The 22,033-nt window shown below is 37.4% G+C and overlaps 1 protein-coding gene across 2 annotated transcripts in view; it reads right to left on the minus strand.

Annotated features, from left to right (window-relative positions):
- The window catches only part of col4a2 (collagen, type IV, alpha 2), a 57,595-nt gene that overhangs the window by 10,305 nt on the left and 25,257 nt on the right, over positions 1–22,033 (minus strand). Inside the window, exons 5-26 of one of the 2 annotated variants that reach the window (XM_058393043.1) lie at positions 6,834–6,968; positions 6,644–6,688; positions 5,904–6,020; positions 5,725–5,793; positions 5,520–5,555; positions 5,367–5,420; positions 5,240–5,275; positions 5,097–5,138; positions 4,927–4,983; positions 4,797–4,841; positions 3,256–3,306; positions 3,105–3,140; positions 2,969–3,013; positions 2,479–2,530; positions 2,246–2,356; positions 2,012–2,155; positions 1,722–1,793; positions 1,451–1,602; positions 1,283–1,355; positions 1,070–1,176; positions 467–650; positions 44–88 (exon numbers count right to left, since the gene is read on the minus strand). In XM_058393043.1, the coding sequence (XP_058249026.1) occupies positions 44–88; positions 467–650; positions 1,070–1,176; positions 1,283–1,355; positions 1,451–1,602; positions 1,722–1,793; positions 2,012–2,155; positions 2,246–2,356; positions 2,479–2,530; positions 2,969–3,013; positions 3,105–3,140; positions 3,256–3,306; positions 4,797–4,841; positions 4,927–4,983; positions 5,097–5,138; positions 5,240–5,275; positions 5,367–5,420; positions 5,520–5,555; positions 5,725–5,793; positions 5,904–6,020; positions 6,644–6,688; positions 6,834–6,968 (1,708 nt within the window). The remainder of the gene's footprint in view (positions 1–43; positions 89–466; positions 651–1,069; positions 1,177–1,282; positions 1,356–1,450; positions 1,603–1,721; positions 1,794–2,011; positions 2,156–2,245; positions 2,357–2,478; positions 2,531–2,968; positions 3,014–3,104; positions 3,141–3,255; positions 3,307–4,796; positions 4,842–4,926; positions 4,984–5,096; positions 5,139–5,239; positions 5,276–5,366; positions 5,421–5,519; positions 5,556–5,724; positions 5,794–5,903; positions 6,021–6,643; positions 6,689–6,833; positions 6,969–22,033) is intronic. The other variant, XM_058393044.1, reaches the window with a different exon arrangement.

The following is a 22,033-nucleotide window of genomic DNA, read 5'->3' on the forward strand; positions in this document are numbered from 1 at the left end:
AAAAGAGTTAAGAAGGAATTTGGCTGGTCACCGATCTAGCTACCTGCTGTAATCCACTTGCCTCCTTCTCCTTGTAGACTACAGTCTCCTTTAAATGTCAAGCAAGAGATATTGACAGACAGAAACAGATAACACCACAGTAGATACAGACAGACAGGAGCTGATTGCAACTGAATCAGCAGCAGAGATCATATAATTAAATGACCATTCATTGAATTTTCAGGGAAAATTCCTCATGGAATCCTTTTTTAATGAAAACCTTCACACGCAATAAAATTGCCAGAGAGTATGGTTAAATGCTTAATTTCATTAAAATGTTTCCATAAAGTATGGATTCCATGACTTTAAGCACACTGAACCCAAAGTAAACAGATAAAGCAAGGAATGCAAAACATATTAGGGAATGAGAAATTGGAATTAAGAATGATGGAAGAATGAGAGGAAGCAGAGAAGACAGAGTGCATACCTGAAGTACCCGGTTGGCCTGGGAGTCCATCATAACCATTTAATCCGGCATCACCAGCAATACCCTTAACACCCCTAGATGCTCCGATTACTTGACCTGGTTCCCCTGCTGCTCCTGGGAATCCCGGCAGACCTGGTCTTCCTGGGTAACCCTTCTCTCCACGCTCACCAACTGCCCCTTCTCCCTGCACACAGTACATCAATACAGCACAGACTGTAGCTGTAGTTTTACACTGGTAGGCTTAATCTACTCTTACAATCAGGAAAGAGAATTGATTATAATAAGAAGATGCAACCAGCAATTTCCAGTGCAAAACAAATCCATTTTTGTTGCAATAAATCACTGTTTTTCATCCACATCAATCACAATGCTACAATTAAATTTGAATTATAGCACTCCTGTGGTTTGGAAATATGATTAGAAGGTTTGGAAATATGATTTAAAATATAGAGCACACATTGTTAATTACAGCTAATGTAATGTGAGCAGACTGCATCATGGTAGCAGTAAACTGTTACTGTTACTAAACTGTTACTTTTACTAAAGACAAAATTAAATCAGTGATTTTAGATCAGAGCACTTAATTGCTAATGAGAAACTCACAGGAAGACCACGAAGTCCAGGGGGACCATCTATTCCTCTAGTCCCATTTCTGCCCTGAATTCCATGTTCACCTGGCCACCCTGGGTCTCCTGGTTCTCCAGGTGATCCTGTTAAATACATAAGTAGAAGCACAAACACACATAAATTAATTATACACTAGTTTTTCCTTTAATGTAAACTAAAATCACACAGCATTCTAATAAAAAGATGTACCTTTTTCTTTAACCTCTACTCTATCTCCTTTCAAGCCTTTCAGTCCAGGCAGCCCCCGTGGCCCAGGAAAGCCCTGGAAAAAAAAATTCAGTTTCAGATGGTTCACATATGACTAAAGGTTTTGACTGGTACATGTCTTCTAGCATAACTGTAATGCTGGCAACTAACATGCAAACCAGTGAAGCCTCTTTGTCCCTGATCTCCCTGATCACCCTGTTGACCCTGCTCGCCTATTACTCCAGGGTCACCCTGATCGCCAGGTGTTCCAGGGGGTCCAGGAGGGGAGGTTCGCAAAGTGCACTCACAATGACCTTCGTCACCTGAAAAGCGGTACATTCACTGTGAGCAATTCAATTTATGATGACTGTACTGTATATTCATCTTACAGTTATACTGTTTCATGAACAGGAGCTTATGGACTGATTTCACTGGTCATTACCTTTTTGTCCTTTCACTCCAGCATTTCCTGGACGTCCATGTGGCCCTTCAGGCCCTCTTAAAAGCACACCCCCTGTGGCAAACAGACTGACACTGACAACACAATCTTCCAGTACTGATGGCAGGTTTCGACATTGTATTCAATATACTGCGTGTTTCATATATGATTTCCTATCTGAGAGCGCTTCCCTTTTATAATAATTAGAATTACAGCATATATAAAAACTAGATCCATTAATAGTTCAAACAAAAGGTACAAAATGTCATATACAGAGACTGTTATATATTTACATGATCCTTTTGGTCCAGGTGGTCCAGGTGGTCCTGGTAGGCCATCAAAACCTGGAGGCCCAGGCTCTGAGGCTGTGATACCATTTTTCCCAGCATCACCTTTCCTCCCCTTTTCCCCTTTTGGTCCAAAAGAGCCAAACAACTCTGTGGAAATATAGAAACAATAAACAGTTAGAACAAATGCTTGTATTAACATTTTTTCTTTACTTAGATGCCAAAATACTTTTCAAATACCAATAAGCTGTTCTTGAGCATCTGTCCCAGGGGGACCCGGTAATCCTTTTTTTCCTCTGGGACCATCAGTTCCCGGTGGCCCACGTTCTCCTGGAGGACCTGGTGGGCTAACTTTACAAATGTAACAGCAAAGGAATATGTGAACAGGGTTAAAATAATGTGTCCAAACTCAAAACCACAGATTTATTTGGATGGAATAGAGACATTTGGAATAAAAAGATATACTCTGTTACCTCCAGGGTATCCATCTGAATAGATCAGCTCTCCTGCTTCTCCTGGTTCCCCCTATTGAAGCATTCACATGTGAGCAACATTCAAAATATAAATCCTGTGCAGACTTTAAGGCACTGCTGTCAGGGTAAGACAAAAATACACGTCCCCTTATTCCCAGCACATGGCACTAATCTCTCACCCCTGTTTTCTGTTTCACATTGATTTGCATCCCTTTTTAAGTTCTGGTTTCTTTGTACCTCATTGTCATGCTTCTGTTGATCTTGTGTCTGTGTGTTGCTTTGTCTACCACAGTCTGGACCATAGTCTGTATGTTTTTGCTGCTTTGTGCATACTCATCACTTTAGTTGTTATTGCACCCTACACAACAAAGGTCTGCACTTGCATCCCATGCCTCTGAGAATCCCTGACAACTGCAGTTCATATACAGCCAGCCATCACCAATTACCAGAAATAAACTCAGTGAAAGGGTTAACACACAATAATGTATACCTTGCTTCCTGGCTGCCCATCAATGCCTGCATCCCCAGCATCACCCTGGGAAAAACAGAAAGGGAATGTTTAGGGACATCAACAGCATTTCACTGTAATAGACGATGTTCTGTCAGACTAATGATCAACAACATACCTTTGCTCCTGGCCAGCCATTCTGTCCTGGAGTGCCCTATTAGCAATAGCAAACATTTCCTTGTTATTTGAGTCCAACAGAAACATGTTTTTTTTTTTTTGGAAAATATCAGTAAAGGATCTGATAACACAAATAAATATCAAGTGTATACCCGGCCTCCAGGTAATCCTTTAATTCCTTTCTCTCCTTTGACATAAGACCCCTTAAAAAACACAAATGATTTTATAAACACAAAGTAGAACAATTGCTATTTCTTAAAAAATACATTTCATAATTAATACACTTATTGTTTAATTTCCACCATATCAAGGAAAGATAAGAGCATTATCTTTGTCAACTGAAGTGTAAAAATGTGGGAATTAACTGTCCTAAAACATATTAATCTATAGCTATGTATTGTAAAACATAGCCTTGATTATGATGAGCTTTGATGTCAAATATATATATCAAATAATGTCAGTAAAGTGTCTTTTTGTAATAGTTAGTTCTTCTATTAGAAAGCAGGTTATAAAGAGGCTTATTTTGTTTTTCCATTTGCCTGGACTACTGTAATGTGCCAATGAAAGATCTCACTTATAAACTACTGTATATTTTCTTGTTTTTAAAGTAAGTATTGACAAAAAACTGTAACGCATTCAGTGATTGTCTAAAATTATACACGCACAATCGCCTAGTGCTGGGTCATTAATTGTACCAAGAGTTAACTATATATCCATGATGCTGCCTTTGATGTCATTCAACTCCATTTCACATATTAGTCACCCCTACATCAATACTTTAAATAGATTTTGTCCTTGCTTTTCCTTAATTTTATTATTTAATTGTAATTTAAAAGTGTGCCTCCTGGTGGTCCATCAGTAGATTGCTGCGGTGACCCCAATATGTCCATTGTTGCCTGTTTTGTTTTTTGTGTTATATATGGCTCTTTAATTTTTATTAGACTTTTTATTTGACTTTTTTAAATATTTTTTTTAGATATCAAATATAAAGCTAATGTCAAAGAGCCTAAAACCTTCCAGTAAAGCACAGACACTTTGAAACTGTGATTATTTGAAGCACTAAAGACACCTGAATAATGTCTCACCTGTCTGGGAAATAAAAATATCACCCTATAGATTTCTAGAACACAGTATGTTTAGTATTTACAGTGAACATATATTGATTAACACACATATTGCACGCCTATTCAGACACTCAGGCAATGAAAGAAGTGGTTTCAGTGTATTAATTATGGAAATGATACTAATTAAAACATGTAATTGCATAAGTATATATCCCACATTTTCTTTTAAACTTATAGTTAGCCTAAATCAAACACACACACACACACAGAGAAAGAAAGAACTTCACACAATGATAGTCCTTAATCTTAGCAGATCTCACAACCACAAATTTGTACAAATGTAGACAGGTAATAAGGAACTATGTAAAATAACAACTTATTTATTAGAAGATGCAGAATATTATTTTATCAGCAGATGCTAAGTAAATCTACATTAATTAAGATAAGGCAGAAAACAAAGGCAGGGATAGGTGTTAGCGTAGAGATCACATGATGAGGATCATGATGTTTTGGGAGTTTCAGACATCGGTACTGCATTTTAAGAATACTGTTACAGTTTAGATTTTGTTTCAGTTTTTGCCTACCAGAAGAAGGAATGTCTAAGTGACCTCATTAATGATGTAACTTACCATATTTCCTGGTTCACCTTTGTCACCTTGATCGCCATTGTCGCCCTGTGGAAATTGATTGCTGTTAAATCACTAGACTAATAATTGTGCTAATAAATACATAATAAACCACACCAGACACATGACTGACCTTAGGTGGCTCTCTTAACTCACCAGTCCCTGGTGGCCCTCGATCTCCAACATCCCCCTGTGGTTAAAAAAAAGAACTGCAGTTCCAGTTGTTGATACGGTCAACAAATTCTTTATTCTAATCTAATTAACCTTACAATCTAGTGGGCAACATTATTATATTCGTTTTACCTGTTCTCCTTTTTCTCCTGGATGGATTATAGTTGCACTGCCCTGCATAAAGTTAACCAAGATTCTGTATTGATACCTTTCATACTCATCAGTAAAAGATATAACATGTTATGAGTCAGTGTTATTCAGTGTCTTTGGGCTACCTTTGGTCCTGGAGGTCCTCTATAACCCTTTTCACCCTATAGTGGAGAGGAATATAAGAGATAGATGATATAGATACAAGATGTGTATCTGAGAATAAACATTAATAAATTAACACTACACACTCACCTGAGCACCTGCGAGACCTGGTCGTCCTTGATACCCTCTGTTTCCGGGAGGGCCCTGAGTTGAGAAAGTAAGACAAAACATAGTATTTCAAAAATGGTACTTCTGAACATAACCTTTATAAGTATAGGGAAGCTTAGATGATGTTAAACTCACTGTTGGGCCTTGATATCCTGGAAGTCCTGGTTCACCCTAAATTAAAATGGAAGAAGGTTATAACAGAACTATTGACTGCATATACTGCTACTGATTTCAAAATGTACAACAGAGGTACTACTATATGTTCATAAACCGTAGGACATTTTTAAAAAATAAATCTAAAAAGTGATCTGTTTTTATAATGATACTAATTGTCTCTCACCCGAAATCTCTCCATGTAAACGCTGACATCTAGGGAATCCCCTTTCTCACCCTTTATACCTGGTTTACCCTGCAGAGGAATTAAGAAAAGAAATAGGGACAGAGTTATGACATGAGAATATAATATTAGGTTCTGAAATGTAGCAGAAAATCTACACGCCGTTAAAGCACTCCACATACTTTTTCACCAGCAGCACCATTATTTCCTCCAAAGCCAGATTTTCCAGGATCTCCCCGGGTTCCATTACAGCCATCAGCGCCAGGTTTTCCTCGAGGGCCTTGTTGGCCTGGGTGACCCTGCAAAGGGAAGATCAAAATGTAACACACATTTATGTAACATAATATATATTGTCTAGAATGCGGCATATTGCATGAATATGTCAATTATTAAATATATATTATGTGTGTGTGTGTGTGAGTGAGCAAGTGAGTGAGTGTGTAAGCATAAATATATAAGCAATAAATATTATGTGAACCCCATTGGAATTACAGACATTTATATAATATTTATATATTATATACATTTATTTCTGCATACTTAAAGTTTGCCAAAGACCACCTTGATATTCCACAATGCTAATCTGCACAAATCTGCCTTTTGGAGTACCTGTGTCAATGCCTAAACCATAACCCCACAGAGATGCTGAGGAATGACCAGAGAGCTGTTTACACCAGATAGCCTACGAATATGGTTGTGCTGAAGCAGTTCTAATCCGCACCTACCAGAAACGATTGGTTCAGACCAGCTATTAAATCCAGTTGTTCATTTACTTTTCCTAAACACTGAGAATTGTTTTTGTGTTGTTTGCTTAAGCATATTGTGTTTGTACAATACTTGTGACTTTGATGAAAATCATATCATATTTTATGAACAATTAATGCAGAAAAGCAGCTAATTTACAAAAAGAGAAGGCACTTACTGGAATACCATCTGCTCCTGGAAACCCTGGACTTCCTATCAATCCCTACAGAAACAAACAAGAAGCAAATGGGATTAAATTTGTTAGCTGACACAATTTTATCACTGCTGAAAAAATGTATGACTTTATGTTAGCACTATTAAAATTCAAAATAATTTCTAGTTTGAAGCTGGCTAAAATTCACACACACCTGAGACCCTTTCAGTCCTGTGATTCCTGTCTGACCCGAGTTACCCTTCTCTCCCTTCAGACCTTGCAGGCCAGGGTCACCTACTCGTCCTGGAGGCCCTGTGGGGCCCTGAGGGCCAAGGAGACCGGGCTGGCCCTGTAATTGAAATAAAGAAGGACATTACACAAAGATTATAGTCTGTATTATAGTGCTGAAATTTCAGAGAACACAGCAAGCCATATTTAAAATTCATACTGAAATATTTAGTCAGTGGTAGTGTAATTTAAAAACAACATCCAACTGGACTCACCTTATTAGCAGAAAGAGAAGAATGATGTAAGAAACCTATGTGTATAATTTTCTGAGGATAATGAAAATGATTTTACAACACCACAAAAGTCTATATATGTATGTATATATATATATATATATATATATGTGTGTGTGTGTATATATATATATATATATATATATATATATATACATACAGGTTTTCCTCGAGGGCCTTTTTAAAAAAAAAAAAAAAAAAAAAAAAAAAATATATATATATATATATATATATATATATATATATATATATATATATATAAAACATCATTTAAGTTTTTATTATTAAAATGATAAAACTATCTACCTTATTTTTAAGTCACTATTTGTACATGGTTATATTAGTAACCATATTTTCATCCTGATACATAATACATATGAGCACTAGATGGCAATATTCACATGCATTAATTATGTACCATGCAAAGACCATTGAAAGACCATGCCACACTGGAAAGTTGCTATTTCTCAGCTCTATTAACAGGTGGCTATGCTTTACTGAAACTGTACATCAAGTGGTGGATTTCTAAAACACAACAGACAAGCTACATACTAACCTGAAGCTGTTTCATCAGTTTAAATACCTATTGCTGAAAATTCTTTGCAACATAATTTATTTAGCAAAAAAATCACCTTACCAGTGTCAGGTTCTCTCACTTCAGAGTTTTAAGTATCCCACATATATAGATGCTAGACAATATCATACTTAATGAAAGGAAAGTATTTTATACATGAATAAAACTTGTGAAACTGGTGTGTTGTAAAATGTTGCTGTTACAAACCTGAGCAGAAATATGTAAATTCCTTACTCACTGAAACCTATTATCATTATACTGGCCTGTGTGTGTGTGCTCTTGCTGCTGTCCTGAGATAAATTAATTCTGTTATCATAAATAGTACAAAAAGTTTAAAAATTAACATATTGGTTGAGAAGATTTTTGTGTTTAGGGAAATTTCATGCAATAATGGAATCATTGATTTACCAATTTATATTTCTCTTGTTATTTTCACTTGTGATTTGAGGTAGGGCTAAAAGTATTAGCTCAATGCAAAACTTTAGTTGTACACTAGTAAATAATACATTGTTTATTTTTTCACTGATGCTTTATCCTGGCCATAGTTGGGGTGGATCCAGAGCCAACCCCAGGAACACTGGACATGAGGCAAAATACACCCACAATGGAATGTCAGTACATGGCAGCACACCCTGTACATGCATTCACACACACTGAGCATTGCCAATCCATAGCATGTTTTGGGAGTTGGGAGAAAACCAGAGAACAAGAGGAAACCCACATGGACACTTGGAGAACAAACAGATTGTAACCTATGGTCAAGACTGACCCAGGGACCAGTGAGCTGCGAGAGAACAATGCAACTTGCTGTTCCACCATGCTGCCCTGTCAATGTCTTATAAATGAGTACAATACTATTTAAAATTATATTATTCAATTTGGAACAGTCCACAGGGATAAGCTGATTTTTAAAATACATTTATAGAATTGTTAGAGCACACAAGTTTGTAGTGGAATCTGTGTTGAGACTTGCATTGTGCTCTGTGATAGAGCTGAAATAGCCCACTTCACTGACATCTGCACTGATAGCCAGCGCTGCTATCTCAAATACGCACTTGAAACACAGTCGGTCTACATCTGCTCCTGGCAGAATATGGGCGCACAGAGAAAGATTAGAGGTGTAGTTAGGGCCAAGGTCAAAAAACAGCTCTGTGTGATGAAAGGCATGGGGTTATAAAGAAGAACTCTGGGGATAGCAAAGGTTTGACAATGGAAATATCACAAATATACTTTAGTTGTAATACATACTGAATAAAACATTCCATAAAACTTAATTATGTAATAAAAATGGCATAAATAAAAGTTAATTTCAGTGTTGCTTACAATTTATACCCACAGTACTCATACAGCATCTTCTTTATTAATATCCTTACGCATTTTGCTCAGTTTTACTTATACTACTTAATTTATTTTTTGCACCATTCAAAGATGTATGCAGTCATTCATGCTTCTCTTTACCACTACATTTAATGTTTGCACTATACATATTATATGAAATCTCTGACTTCCCAATAACCTTTTACCCCTATATATAAACCTGTCTTCTTATTTTGTATTAAAGTTTCACTCCAGTGAAAAGCAATCATGGGAAATAATGTAGTCATATGGGATATGAGAATCTGTGAGAACTTCCTTTAGATCTAAGCCACAGATCACACTGTAGCTCACATGCCAGCACACAAAAACTGCAAGTAGTTCAGAGAGCTAGGGTATAAACAGAGCATTAACAATGATTATAAGCTTTAATTCTGAAGTAATGTTTCAGCATTAAAGCGTACAAATGTTATAAGTCAATTGGGCTGATGAATAACAGGATCCCTGGGAGAGCAATATTTCACCACTCTTGGGGTTCTGACCAGGAGGTCTGGACCATGTCCAAAACAACAGAAACTGTTCCTCATAAGGCAAAAAAATCTACCGAAACCACCATTAATAGATGCAAAAAGGTTTTCCCAAGGAAATGCGGCTTAATATATTATAACCCCTTCATCATAATTGATGACCTGGAAAAGGTCTTATACTTAAACTGCTATTTATACTATATAATATTAACTGCTATTTACTCAAAAGAAAATCCAGTGTGAGTTGGATATTTTAGTAGGCTTACTGAAAAGACAAACTGAGAAGATACATAGCAGGTATGTGTTGGTATAAATATTGGGTGATCAATTAGAGCTTTAAAGTGCTAACCGCTAAATAAATATATTTAGGTTCACTCAGTGTCAAATAACCACTTATGTCATTCCTGACATGACTAACAACCACAATTTGCCATGTGTTTTCAGAACAATTTAATAAACACAGCCTAAAGGTAAAGAGGATGTTGGTTTTGACAGGTAGCCACTGTTAAACTACCACTGCAGGCCGGGCACTGAGACAGGTGTTCTGTTAAACCACTGACACTTCTCCATTTGCTCACACCAACATCAGGATTTGAGGATTTCCCCTGATGGCAGCAATAACACAGAGTTCCAGCAAGAACTGTGGTGTGAATCATCCCAAACGGAGACCTGGAGAGCCTTCAAAGCCGGGATGTTTTGACTGTTTTTGCTCATAGATGTGGTCATGCATCATGCTTATTAGAATAAAAGCATCTGGATAGAAATGAAACCCAAACACGAGGCCCTGATTCTTTGTTGTTCCGTATCTCTGCCACACCTAACAAACTGTTTATATGGGTTTGCCACTAGGTCATGCAATTCTGCCTGTGTGATTTTTTTTTCTGATGTTCCAGATAAACTGAAATAACTCCAAATGTCCCAAACGTCAGCTTGTTGAATCAGTAGTGTTTTATTAAAAATGTTCAACATTGTACCATACCTGAGTCAAAACTCTCCCCACCCTTTCGATATCTGGTAGCGATATCTGCTCTGATGTCAGTGGGTGAACCACAGTAAACCATCAAAAGAGACAAAGATTGTTTACATTCCTTTCTAACAGAATGCTCTCTCTCTCTCTCTCTCTCTCTCTCCACACAATATATATATATATATATATATATATATATATATATATATATATATATATATATATATATATATATGTACACATTTGGTGTTTGGAGTGCATGTTAAAATCTGAATAATAAAAAAAGAATTTTGGAGAGTACAAGGGATCTTTCAAGATGGGATGTCTCTCCTTACGTTATAAATTAAATTTATATTCGCAAATCTGCTAGTGAATCTTGCTGTTGTGTCACTCATGTCCAGGCCCCTATGGTTCTTTCCATATTTCCTTCTACTTCCTTCATGGGAGAGATGCAGCCCAGACCATGTGGACTGCTTTCAACACTATCAGATACAGTAGATTTCAAGCCCTCAACCAAGACAAAGAGGCAGAGAAAAGAAAACAACTGAGGTAGTGTAAAGAGGCTTTATGATTACTCCCAAGTTAGTCACAACACAGCATAAAAAAGAGACAAAAGGATGTTAATGCCAACAAATATAGCTAAGTGGGATGGAGTGGAGTTGTTAGTTTGAGCCAGAGACAGAGCTGAGTGGGTGAGTAAAACAGCAAAGGAAAAGTCATTACACAAGAGAGGTTCTACATGAAACAAAAACGAAACGCTGAATGAAGTGGGAAATGGTAGCTCAATGGTTAAGGTGTTGGGCTACTGAGAGTCATGAGTTTGAATCCCAGCACCACCAAGCTGCCACTGCTGAGTCCTTGAGCAAGGCCCTTAACCCTCAACTGCTCAGTTGTATAAATTAGATAAATGTAGGGTGCTCTGAATAAGGGTGTCTAAAAAAAGCCATAGGTATGAATTGTGTAATTCTTTACATATAAAGTTTTTATAAACTCCAGCATGCTCCAATAGCCAATACCACTACTTAGACAAAGCACACTCACACAATACAAGTAGGATAACTGACAGATTCCTTAGACAATCAGTTGTTCTTTTAATAAAGTGTCATATATGGAATCCATTATGTGAGTCTTTTGGCCACTCCTGCATACATTTAATTATCTAAAACATTAACTAATTTGTCTATATGGATGAACCAGCTGTGCCGAATACATTTCTGTAGTAAACATTTGTTGTACATGCTATGTCATTATGACATAATGTGTGAACTTTCTGTACACTTTTGTAAATAAAGAAGGTGCATTTTGAACTGGATGATGTAGAAAACAGATAGAGCTGTAGTTCACCTCTGCACATGCCATGGCATCCTTTATAGCACACACACACATGCTGAAGTGAAAAGGTCTAAGACCTATGGAGTATATTTAATCACAGATATTTGTGGGTCTGAAACCAGACAGAATGAATGGTTGTGTACATGTGCCAGTGTGTGTGTGTGTGTATGCGTGAATCTGACAAGCCAAGTCCATTTGTATAAAATGAGGGCATTTCAGACGTGACAAACAGAAAGAGGTTAAAGGTATTTTTCAATTTCCGTACTTTGATAATGAGGTTTTACCGTTGCAGATATCAAACTGAAACACAGACCAGAGAAGTGATCGTAATCCAAACTACACTAAATATGGACAGAAAGGATGTGAGGAGAAAATGACACATGGATAACAGCACATCCGGTCCCTGTGGAATGAGCAGGGAAGCATAGAATAAACCAAACCTTAACACAAAAGCAAAGGAAGGGAGTAGGCTACCGTATGGCACTTAAACCCTGTAGAAAATGCCAACAGAATTCTTAAAGAGGGTGCGTGATGAGGTGATTACTCAAGTCAAAGCTGGTGAAAGGCTATAAGTATACAGCATATATCATCAAAGTTAGGTTAAACTCTCAGCGCTCTCAAATTTAAAGAAATGACCAAAACAATCACAGGCCATTTCCTGTTCCTCTCACTCTCTTTCTCAGCCTTATGTTGTTCTTTCCTCTCCACATAAATCTCCTACTTTTCACCGTCTCACCCCTGTGACCTCCCTTGGCTTCTCTTTCTACAACTTTCCTTTTTTCTCATTACCTGTTGATCCCTTTAACTGCTTTATCTTACTCTTACTTCCCGGTTGGTTTGGTCACCCTTTTCACTGTATGCTACCAGTAAGCATCATTCTCTCAACTCTTCTTCCATTACAGTAATTCACCTGGAATTTGTCTAAGGAAAAAATTGGAAAAAAGAAGCATGGCAGGTCTCCAAAAGGAAGCTGGGGTGTAGAGGAGGAGGCGAATGATAATCGGTAGGAATGGTATTAACAGACAGTGATAGTAGCAAAGCATCTGTTGACTTCATAAACTGGTGTGCATATCAGTGTAGGCATTATTATCCAGACATTAATATAAGATCATTTTTTTGCATGTCATGATGTGCCAGACATGCAGCTGCATTTATAATTTCTAATATTTAATTTCAAGTCCTTAATGCACTACTGGTTTCATAAAATTGTTTCCCCTCAATATCAAATGTAATAAACCATAAAAATTGTAACTTTCGCTAAAAAGTACAACAACAAAAAACCCCCACTAAACTTAGGTTCTATCACTTGCACTGCTGTGAAAATTGGCCTGAAAGCCCAATTGCACCTCCTCAGCTCATTAACAAAATGTTGAGAAGTGTTGGGTGTAGAGGAAGTGTGAATGTAGGGTAATGCCTCTTTAGGGTTAGAGGTAATGCCTGCCGGTTTATGAATTAAAAAATTAAAGTGCTATTAAATGAAGAATTTTTTAATCATCTAAATTTAATGGCATTTTCATTCTTATGACCTTTATTTAAATAAAACTTTTTATTAGTTAATTTGTTAGTAAGGACACCATAATCCTTATGATGCTGTTGGTCTGGAGTTCTGTATGCTCTCTGAATATTCACTTGTTTCCTACAAATGAATCTGATAACTAAATATTAATACGTTATATTAAATATATGTATTACTTGATTATAAATTGTTTATTAAAACCTACGGGCCACTGAACCTCACTATGTTTTCTTTGAGTTCTACAGTAAATGCACAGCATCATGTCACTGACTAGTGTTAAACAGACTTCCATTCAGACTGCACAATAATGAAATTTGATTTGACTTAATTATGTTAGAATTAATCAATCTCTAGTGAGCTTCCATATGTACGCTTCATCCCAGTGCAGCAGATGTAACACATCAATGTGCATTCCAGTAACGTGAAAAACAGGCTATTCTACGGAATCCATGCAAATTCCAGGTCTCCCTGCCACACATGTGTGAGAGCTGTAGTCTGTTCCAGGGCAGAGATCCAAGCGGTAGTGTTGTGTGCCTTAGTCCCGGATCCTATTAGTCATAGGAGCTGCTCTGAAACCCCAAAGCTGGCCTGTATGTTCCTTACACCCCCACCCAGACACACATGCTGTCCCAGAGCTCCAAAGCACTGGCGTGGGAAACTGAAGGGAAAAAATGGAGAAGCAGAGACAGAGAGACTGGAGTAGCAAGAGAAAAGAATTGAGACTACTCAATTCTTTAGCATTTGGACTGTAAATCTATTTGACGTACAATGTTATTTATTATGTGCTGAGCACAGTGTATAGGTACAGAGACACGCAAGTAGTGCAGGTAGTCTGTGTTAAGGTAATGAAATGCTGACAGACATACTGGCATCTTGCAGTGTTTATCCAAGTAAAAACATCAAAGAAACAATCTAGAACAATCTGAGACAATTACATCCACTAAATCACAGATATGTATAAACCCTTAGCAAAGAGGTTCAAGGGTTCTTTAGATAGTTCTGAATGTGTTCTCCTTGCAGGCATCCTAACTGAAGAACCAAACCTTTCAAGCTTGACATTTAAGACATTAAATGTAAATTGAAAAAAGCCTGGAATTCTGCAGTCTGCTGCTCATTTTTATAAAACAATAATGGATCTCAAATACAAACTGATCCAATTTATGTCTAAAAAATCTGCTTTTCAATCTGCTTTTAAGAAAGAAAACTTGAAGCGTTCTGTGACTGACTGCACAGTCTGAAAGAGGTAGGATCTGAGTGTAGATTTCATATATAAAGTATATAAAGGCTCAGAAATGCACTCAGTAGGAACGCAATCCTTTTCACTGAGCTTTCACTGAGGTCCCACTAGAGGATGTCGGGCCCTCATGCCACCCCCATAGAGTCTGTTCCTAAAAGTTTGGTCATGGAGGTCATTTTGTCAGGCTCTGGCAGTGCTCCTCCTGTTCCTCCTCACATAAAGGAGCAGATACTGGTCCTGCTCTTGGGTTGTTGCTCTTCTTCAGCCCTGTCCAGCTCTCCTCGTGTAATGGCCAGGTATTTGCTCCATGCTGCTGGGAGACGCACCAAACCTCCTTGCAACAGCTGACATAAGGATGTGCTATCTATACCTGTGCAACCTGGGTTGAGGTACTGCCTCATGCTAAAAATATTGACCCTAACAAAACACAAAACTAGAGACAAAATAACTCAGGAAGCATAAGGACAGCACAATTGTATGTGGCTATCACCTGCAGAACCATTCTCTGCCTCCCCAGTAAACCCGTTGTCCCTTTCATTTGCACCATGTGAAACTGATTCATCTTCACTTATGCTTCCTAAATGGACAGATTAATATACCTGAAGTTTAGTTGGCTCAGTGTTATACTGTGATGGTTTAGTGTTCGCTTGTTTTTTTTTACCAGTATATATGTACAGTAGGGTCCAAGAGTTTGTCACTACACTGTTTGAAATTTGACATTTTTTTAAATTTGAAATTGGAAATAAACACAAGGTTTAAGTATTTTTAAATATTTATAATTAATATTCAAAATTATGCAATATTTTTAGATCCCTGATTAAATGTAAGAAAATATGTGATATTGACCATATTAACTGATTTGTACAAAAGGTCAGATTTTCCTCATGCTTAATGTCATCTACAGAAGCATGTGTTCAGACAACACTTTGAAGAACTTGCGGAGTTCATGTGAGCTCAAGTGCATTAAAGCAAAAAAAAGGGACAAATATTAAGAAACTCTGAAATTCATGTAAACATGTCAAAGATTGTACTTTTCACTCAAACTGTTGTCAGTAATGTCATTTGTAATGAAAAGTATTGCATTAAATTACAAACAAATGCCCCATGGTTTTACATCATCCAACACATAAATGGAATAGTGGTTATATCAACAATTAGACATTGACACTGGATGTAATCCAGCTCAAGTTAGTGTCAGACATAGAAAACAGACTTGAGTTTGAAGTTAGAACTGTAAGCGAGTTGTTTTTGTCAAATTCAGCACATACGCAAATAGTGTCTAAATGTCTAAGCAGTTTTTACATTCTGTATGTACGTGTAGTTAATTTAGTTAATGAGATCTAAAGACAGATATGCACAATTTCTATATTAACTCTGTACTACACATTAACTCAACTTTGCACATGGCCCAGTGCGATCATAGCAGCTTTCATTGTAGCGTTTCATTAGAATTAATTAACTGATTGAAACACTTTTGGAAGGAGGGTAGGAAGTCTATCAGTTTCTAGTCCTGATTCTGGATAACCATCCTGCTCCCTGCTCCAAACAAACTTGATTCAACTAACTAGCTAATTTATGGCCTTTCAGGGGGTAAGGTGGGTATGTTGGGAGCAGGGAAAACACTTCAATGTGCCAGAAAGGAGGTACTCCAGGACAAGGGTTGGGAAGTTGTGTTCTGAAATAAAGCATACAGATACAGAGATTTAATCTCTCTAAGAGGGATTAATGGGCCACACTCATAAAGAAACTCTTTTATTACCTCTACCTGATCATTGGTTAAATTATATAATGATCTATGGAATTTAAATGTTTACAAAACTGATGTGTTACAAACAATAGAAATATGTGACATTCTTATCTAAAAGTCTCCATTAGTCTGGCATTTGCTTGACCCTAACTTGGCCTTTACATTCTTCAGATAATAAACTTGCTCCTGTCTTAGGAGTCACAGCAAGTCAAGAGTCATTTGAAGCAAACAACAAACAGCAATGCCATTCAGGGTAAGAAATGTGCATGTACTTCTCCAACTACAGTAAACTGGTTATACTGTAAATGAAAAGTTCTACCCAGTAGTTGATTGGAAATTTAATTTCTGTCTGAAAATATCCAGAATTTGGCACACACAGAAGCTACAAATACCATAAATAACTGAACCAGTAGACGTCCTGTGCTCATTTCCCTATAACGAGATTTGGCACTAAGAAAGCCCTGAGAGCTGTCTAGCTCACCGTCTTTGTCTTTAAATGGTAAACTACAGCTTCAGTTTGTTCAGAGCCCCAACTGGGTGCCAATAAACACAGAGCTGCAGAGAGAAAAAGCAAGACAGCAATAGAAGAAAAGGGAGAAATGGATTGTGAGGAAGTCCAGAGCTGCATGCATGTGTGAAAAGAATGTCAGTGCCCGTGCTAACAGACAAGCAGAGGCTCAGACACACACGAAAACCCATATACAGTCACATTCAACCCTGTTAAGGTCATCACAATATTCACAGCAGTTTAAAACAATCAGCATATCCATATCAGGAGCTGACTAATGCTATACATTGTGAAAGGAGACATATGGAAACAGACATCTACCGTGAAAACTACAGCTGTTTTATTATTGCATGTTTTTTCCCCAAAAGACCTACAAATGAACTATAGTAATCTGATATTAGACAGAAATATTTAAATAAACAATGTCAGATATAAAACATACAATATGGATCCAAATCTGGTTTGATGTTGCCCATGACGGCACTGATCTCTCATGGGCAACATTAAGAAAAACTTCATAACATAAAATTATGGGAAATCTCCTTACAAACTGACCTTTACCATCTAGAATCATACATATATAGAAGCATTTTTGGGCCTGGAGCCCAGGGGTCACTGTAGTCATTTCCGGTTCACATTTAATTTGAATCTCAACAGACAGACTGATTTTGTGCCATAAAATGGCTCTCTCACATAATCCCTTTGGCAGGAGGTTGGAGGGTGGTTGTAGTGGTGATGGGGGGATCGAGGGTTGGTGGGGAGCAGGGGTGGGCTATCTCTCAGACAGATGCACCAAACATCCCCCCCAGACTTTTTCCTTATATGCTGTTTCCCAATGAATTATTTACAAGATAGACAGGCAAAAGGGAGAAGAGTAACAGTCATGGTTTGCATTGTTAGTTCAGTAACGGATATCGCTCATTTGGGAAGTCTTGATTGTAAACAGGAAAAAATGAGGAGAGGGGAGAGAATGGCAGGCAACATGTGGGTGTCTTCTAATGTCTTCCTTCTGACAATTGTGTCGCACCTAGATCGCTGCACCAGTACTTCCACTTTGTTAAATATACATTTACTTATGGAAATATAGAAATGAGTTTCTTTTTCCACTCTGTTTCTGTTTTGCTTGGACTGATACTTTTAAATCAACACCCTCATGGGAACAATTCCATGGAGAGTGGCAAATGTACAGTTGTTCCAGAGTATTTGCTCCCCCCCCCCTTCAGGATCAATACTCATAACAATAAAATAAACATGAGAATAAACACTCAATGATCTACACATAAACTACTGGCTACTTTATGAAAGACTGGCTTGGAGTTTGGCACCATTTCTGGATGTACTAGCAAACCTATGATCTAAAAGTTGGATGAGACATGTGGACATGTTCTTTCTGTAGTGATTTTGTTGAGTGAAAACCAGCAACCCACACAAACATTTACTGAACAAAACAGAAACTGTTTTATCTTCTGGTTAAAATAAGATGAATAAATCTCAGATTTCTAATACAATCCTATGCATCATAATGTATTCATTCATCAATTCAATCATCTTAATTAATAGCTCTACACATGCTTGTGTTGGATCTGGAGCCTATCCCAGAAAGACTGGAAAATAAAGTCCTATAACTGAATATAATCATAGCAGTTAAGCCTTTTTGAAATGAACAGTGGTTTAGAATGGTAGAGTAGACAATGTTCATGCACAGCTCATTTTTCAGCACTGCACTGGCTGAATTCTTTAGCTCTCCAGAGCATGTATTCTCTACACTGTGAACTGGTGTTTATGCTGCTCTTATTATGTTTAGACTTGGCCATAATTAGTCAACCACACGTGCAAAACCATGTGCCTCAGACCAATAAAAGTTAAAGACCAATCCAACTGGAGCTTTTTATATAAGCTCAAGCACATACAACAGGCATTTCAATCCACATCACTTGTTTCAGTAAAGTTAAAAGTAATAATCTAAAGATGTGTATAAATGTCCAGGGAAAGAATAAGAAAGTGGGTGGGGCTGAGATAAGTGTTGAAGCCTGTGTGGGATTATGTGTTCACGTGCATATATGTGTGAATCTGAATGTTTGTGTCTTGGCTAGGGCCTCCAGCTTCCCAGAGGTCTTTGGGGCCAGCCACCTGTGTAGTTGCCTCAGATTTCAGGAATGGACTGACTGAGGTCCTGCACAGAGTGGAGACAGGGTCCAGCTGCAGTGTGTATGAACATACAGGAGGGAACTGAAATATGAGGATGAAAAGCTACACAATCTAACTAATCACTGAATGTACTTTCTCATTAGCTCATATGCTAACACAAACTGACATCACTGTTTATCATTACTTTTACACAAAAATCAAATACATAACGACCTTCATATGGCATCATTGGGTAAAATATTTTCATGAATCTTACACAGGCTTGGATCCAAATTAAAAGATTTACTGCAAACACTAAAAAGGGCAAATCCAATAACAAATCTAGGCAAGCCAAAGGCAACAAACTGAGACAGTCATAGCGGTCATAGCCAATCATAATTAAAGTAATTAAGCAAACAGAGGTCAAACTAAAAATGGAAAAGCTATCCAACAAACATCAGGCTAGGAATCTCAGTAAAGCACTGCTAAGGGCAATGTGCTATGTTCCATGTGATCAAAGTCTGTAGTTCATTACCTGGCTGTGAATTCTGAAAAATGGTGTTTGTGGAAGTAGTCAGCGTCAACACGGTATTCTGGGAAGTGGAGTGTGTAATGGGAGCATATAGAAAGGAGATGTTCATTTTATGGAATACTAGATAGCTACAGTAAGACCAAGTTTTATTAAAAAATATGTAGTAAATCTAGGTGATGAGGCAGCTTATTATATAATACAGGATATATTACAGAGATAATAGATCTAAGGTAAATCTGCATTGTCTTTTTAAAAGATCTGAAAAATTGCATTGCAATTCAAAACCCACAGTACAGTGAGCAACTCTGTGCAGAAACTCTCACTTTCTCATGACACCTAACACCCTCTCCCAGTCCAGCTGTTCTAAAGCCAGTGTGCGTTAGCAGACTAATTCAAAATCTGGGCATGGATTCAAATGTGGGCAAGCTTAATGTCTGCCAGGATGTGCTTTCTGATGTAAATCACTAAAGCTTGCACACTGAACTGAGATCAAATATTGTTCTGTCTATCAATACTGTGTAACACACTGTTTCAAATTAGGAACAGCAGTGCACAAATTACCTTGTTGCTTCAATCGTTCCTCCAGAAAAGTTGCGCTTGTCAGATGTTCCGTCAAAGGCCCTGTATAGATTTGAGTGAAATTGGCACAGGGCTAGCCCTGGACAGCACTGCAGGGATGTGATGGGAAACATATGGTTTAGTGACGTTGAACCAGGTGTAGTGGCTATGTTTCCCATGTGCAATTTATTTTTAACTATTTAATGTGATTTAGCTATATATTCGGACTACAGAGCAATCGTAAAGCATGAATAAACACATGTGGGAGGGTGAGTATAATATGGGATAAAATCAAGAGTGAATGAGGATATTGTGATAAGGTGTGTTGGCGCAAAGAGAAAAGGGTTTTGAGAATTATTTAGAGTTTTAATATTTCTAAAATAATGGCGTGTATGCTCCCTCCAATGAATATTGTAATAATTAATGGATTCTAAACTGGTTTACAGGACATAGAAACTCGACATGCTTGATTGCTGTTGGGATAATTACTAGTATAAGTAACATCATTAAATAAGAAAGTCAGTGATATTGAGTGAAATCATATGGAAGCCCTGGGTGAATTGTGAATCTTCACAGAGCCTTTCAGGAAACAGAAAAATCGGCATCATGACTATGATGCCATGAAAAAGACAAGTTGCCACCTCTTCCTTTCCAGATGTAAAATAGTATAAGCACTTGAGAAGGAGAGAGAATGGAAAGAAATAGGATGTGGCTGCAGTGAAAAAATCCTTTCATTTCAGTTGATTGTTCATGACATTGTATAAGGAATATTCCACCAAAATTAATTTCTTCATCTCTGACTTCCGTTTTAAAGAGGCAATACATAATGCTGAGATCCTCACAATGTAATGACTTTTCCTCCATATATCTACAAACAGTTCCACCTTATGTGTTGCATTTTATGCAAAAGGGGCAGAATAGAGCAGCTTTGTTTTGGCTGGGAGCTGAGCTCATTTATAGGCCATTAAAATGTGACCACTAGAGAAAAAAAAAGCAACTTAAAAGACCAACTTGATCAGCAATAATATTTCCTAAGGTTATTTTTAAATATATCTTTATAGGTCAAATTAAAACTGTACCGTTGTTATGTTTGCTCAAACTGTTTGAAAGAAGACTGCAAGATAACAATGCAAAACCTGTTTAACAACAGAACAAACAGATAACAATGGTGCCATAAAATGTGGTAGCTATTAAGCTAACACATGTTTAAAGCCCTCAGCTACAGCAAATAAGTGTAATTAATCAAAAGGAACACAGAACGTTTCTGACTGTTATGCTTCTGGATGATTACACTAAACTTTACAGAGAGCCGTGACTCATATTTTCCTCTTCTTTGCTGAAGTCAGCCTTACACACGTCCTGAAGTTTACTTACTGACGTCAAAGTCTTACTTGCTCTCACATCACTGGAAATCAGTGTGGTGAAATACTGACCAATATTAATGACTACAATGACTGCTAGAGAATTTATAGGATTTGAAGGCAATCTCAGTCATGTGTAAAACATTTAATTGAACAGTTCTCTGCATTTTGCAAATCACAAAAATTGACCAAATTAAAATGTTCACCATTTAGATTTTAGAATTTGCACCATAGCACTTGCTTAATGAATATTTGCTAAAGTTACTTAATGATGCAGAATACAGAACAGAGTCAATTAAAAAATGATTAACTTTGTACCCACAATATGATTTACTAGACCTGAAAGTCACTTTGGGAGCACAGATTGAGTATGCAAAAAATGAACTGTCCAAAGACCGTGCATTTCCCTATCCACTAAAATCCCATATTATCCAGACTAAACTCCTGGGCTCAACCCCAGCGTTCAGTAAGAGATTTATCTTCTTACCCTCCTCTTCTCTAGCACCACCTGATTAGATCTGCTACAAGGGGAGCTCCTCCTGCATTACCATGAAGCAGCAGCATGTTCCTAATATCTCTATGTGTTTGCAGTT

Source organism: Hemibagrus wyckioides, linkage group LG06 (assembly GCF_019097595.1).
Source record: "Hemibagrus wyckioides isolate EC202008001 linkage group LG06, SWU_Hwy_1.0, whole genome shotgun sequence".
Taxonomy (NCBI): domain Eukaryota; kingdom Metazoa; phylum Chordata; class Actinopteri; order Siluriformes; family Bagridae; genus Hemibagrus; species Hemibagrus wyckioides.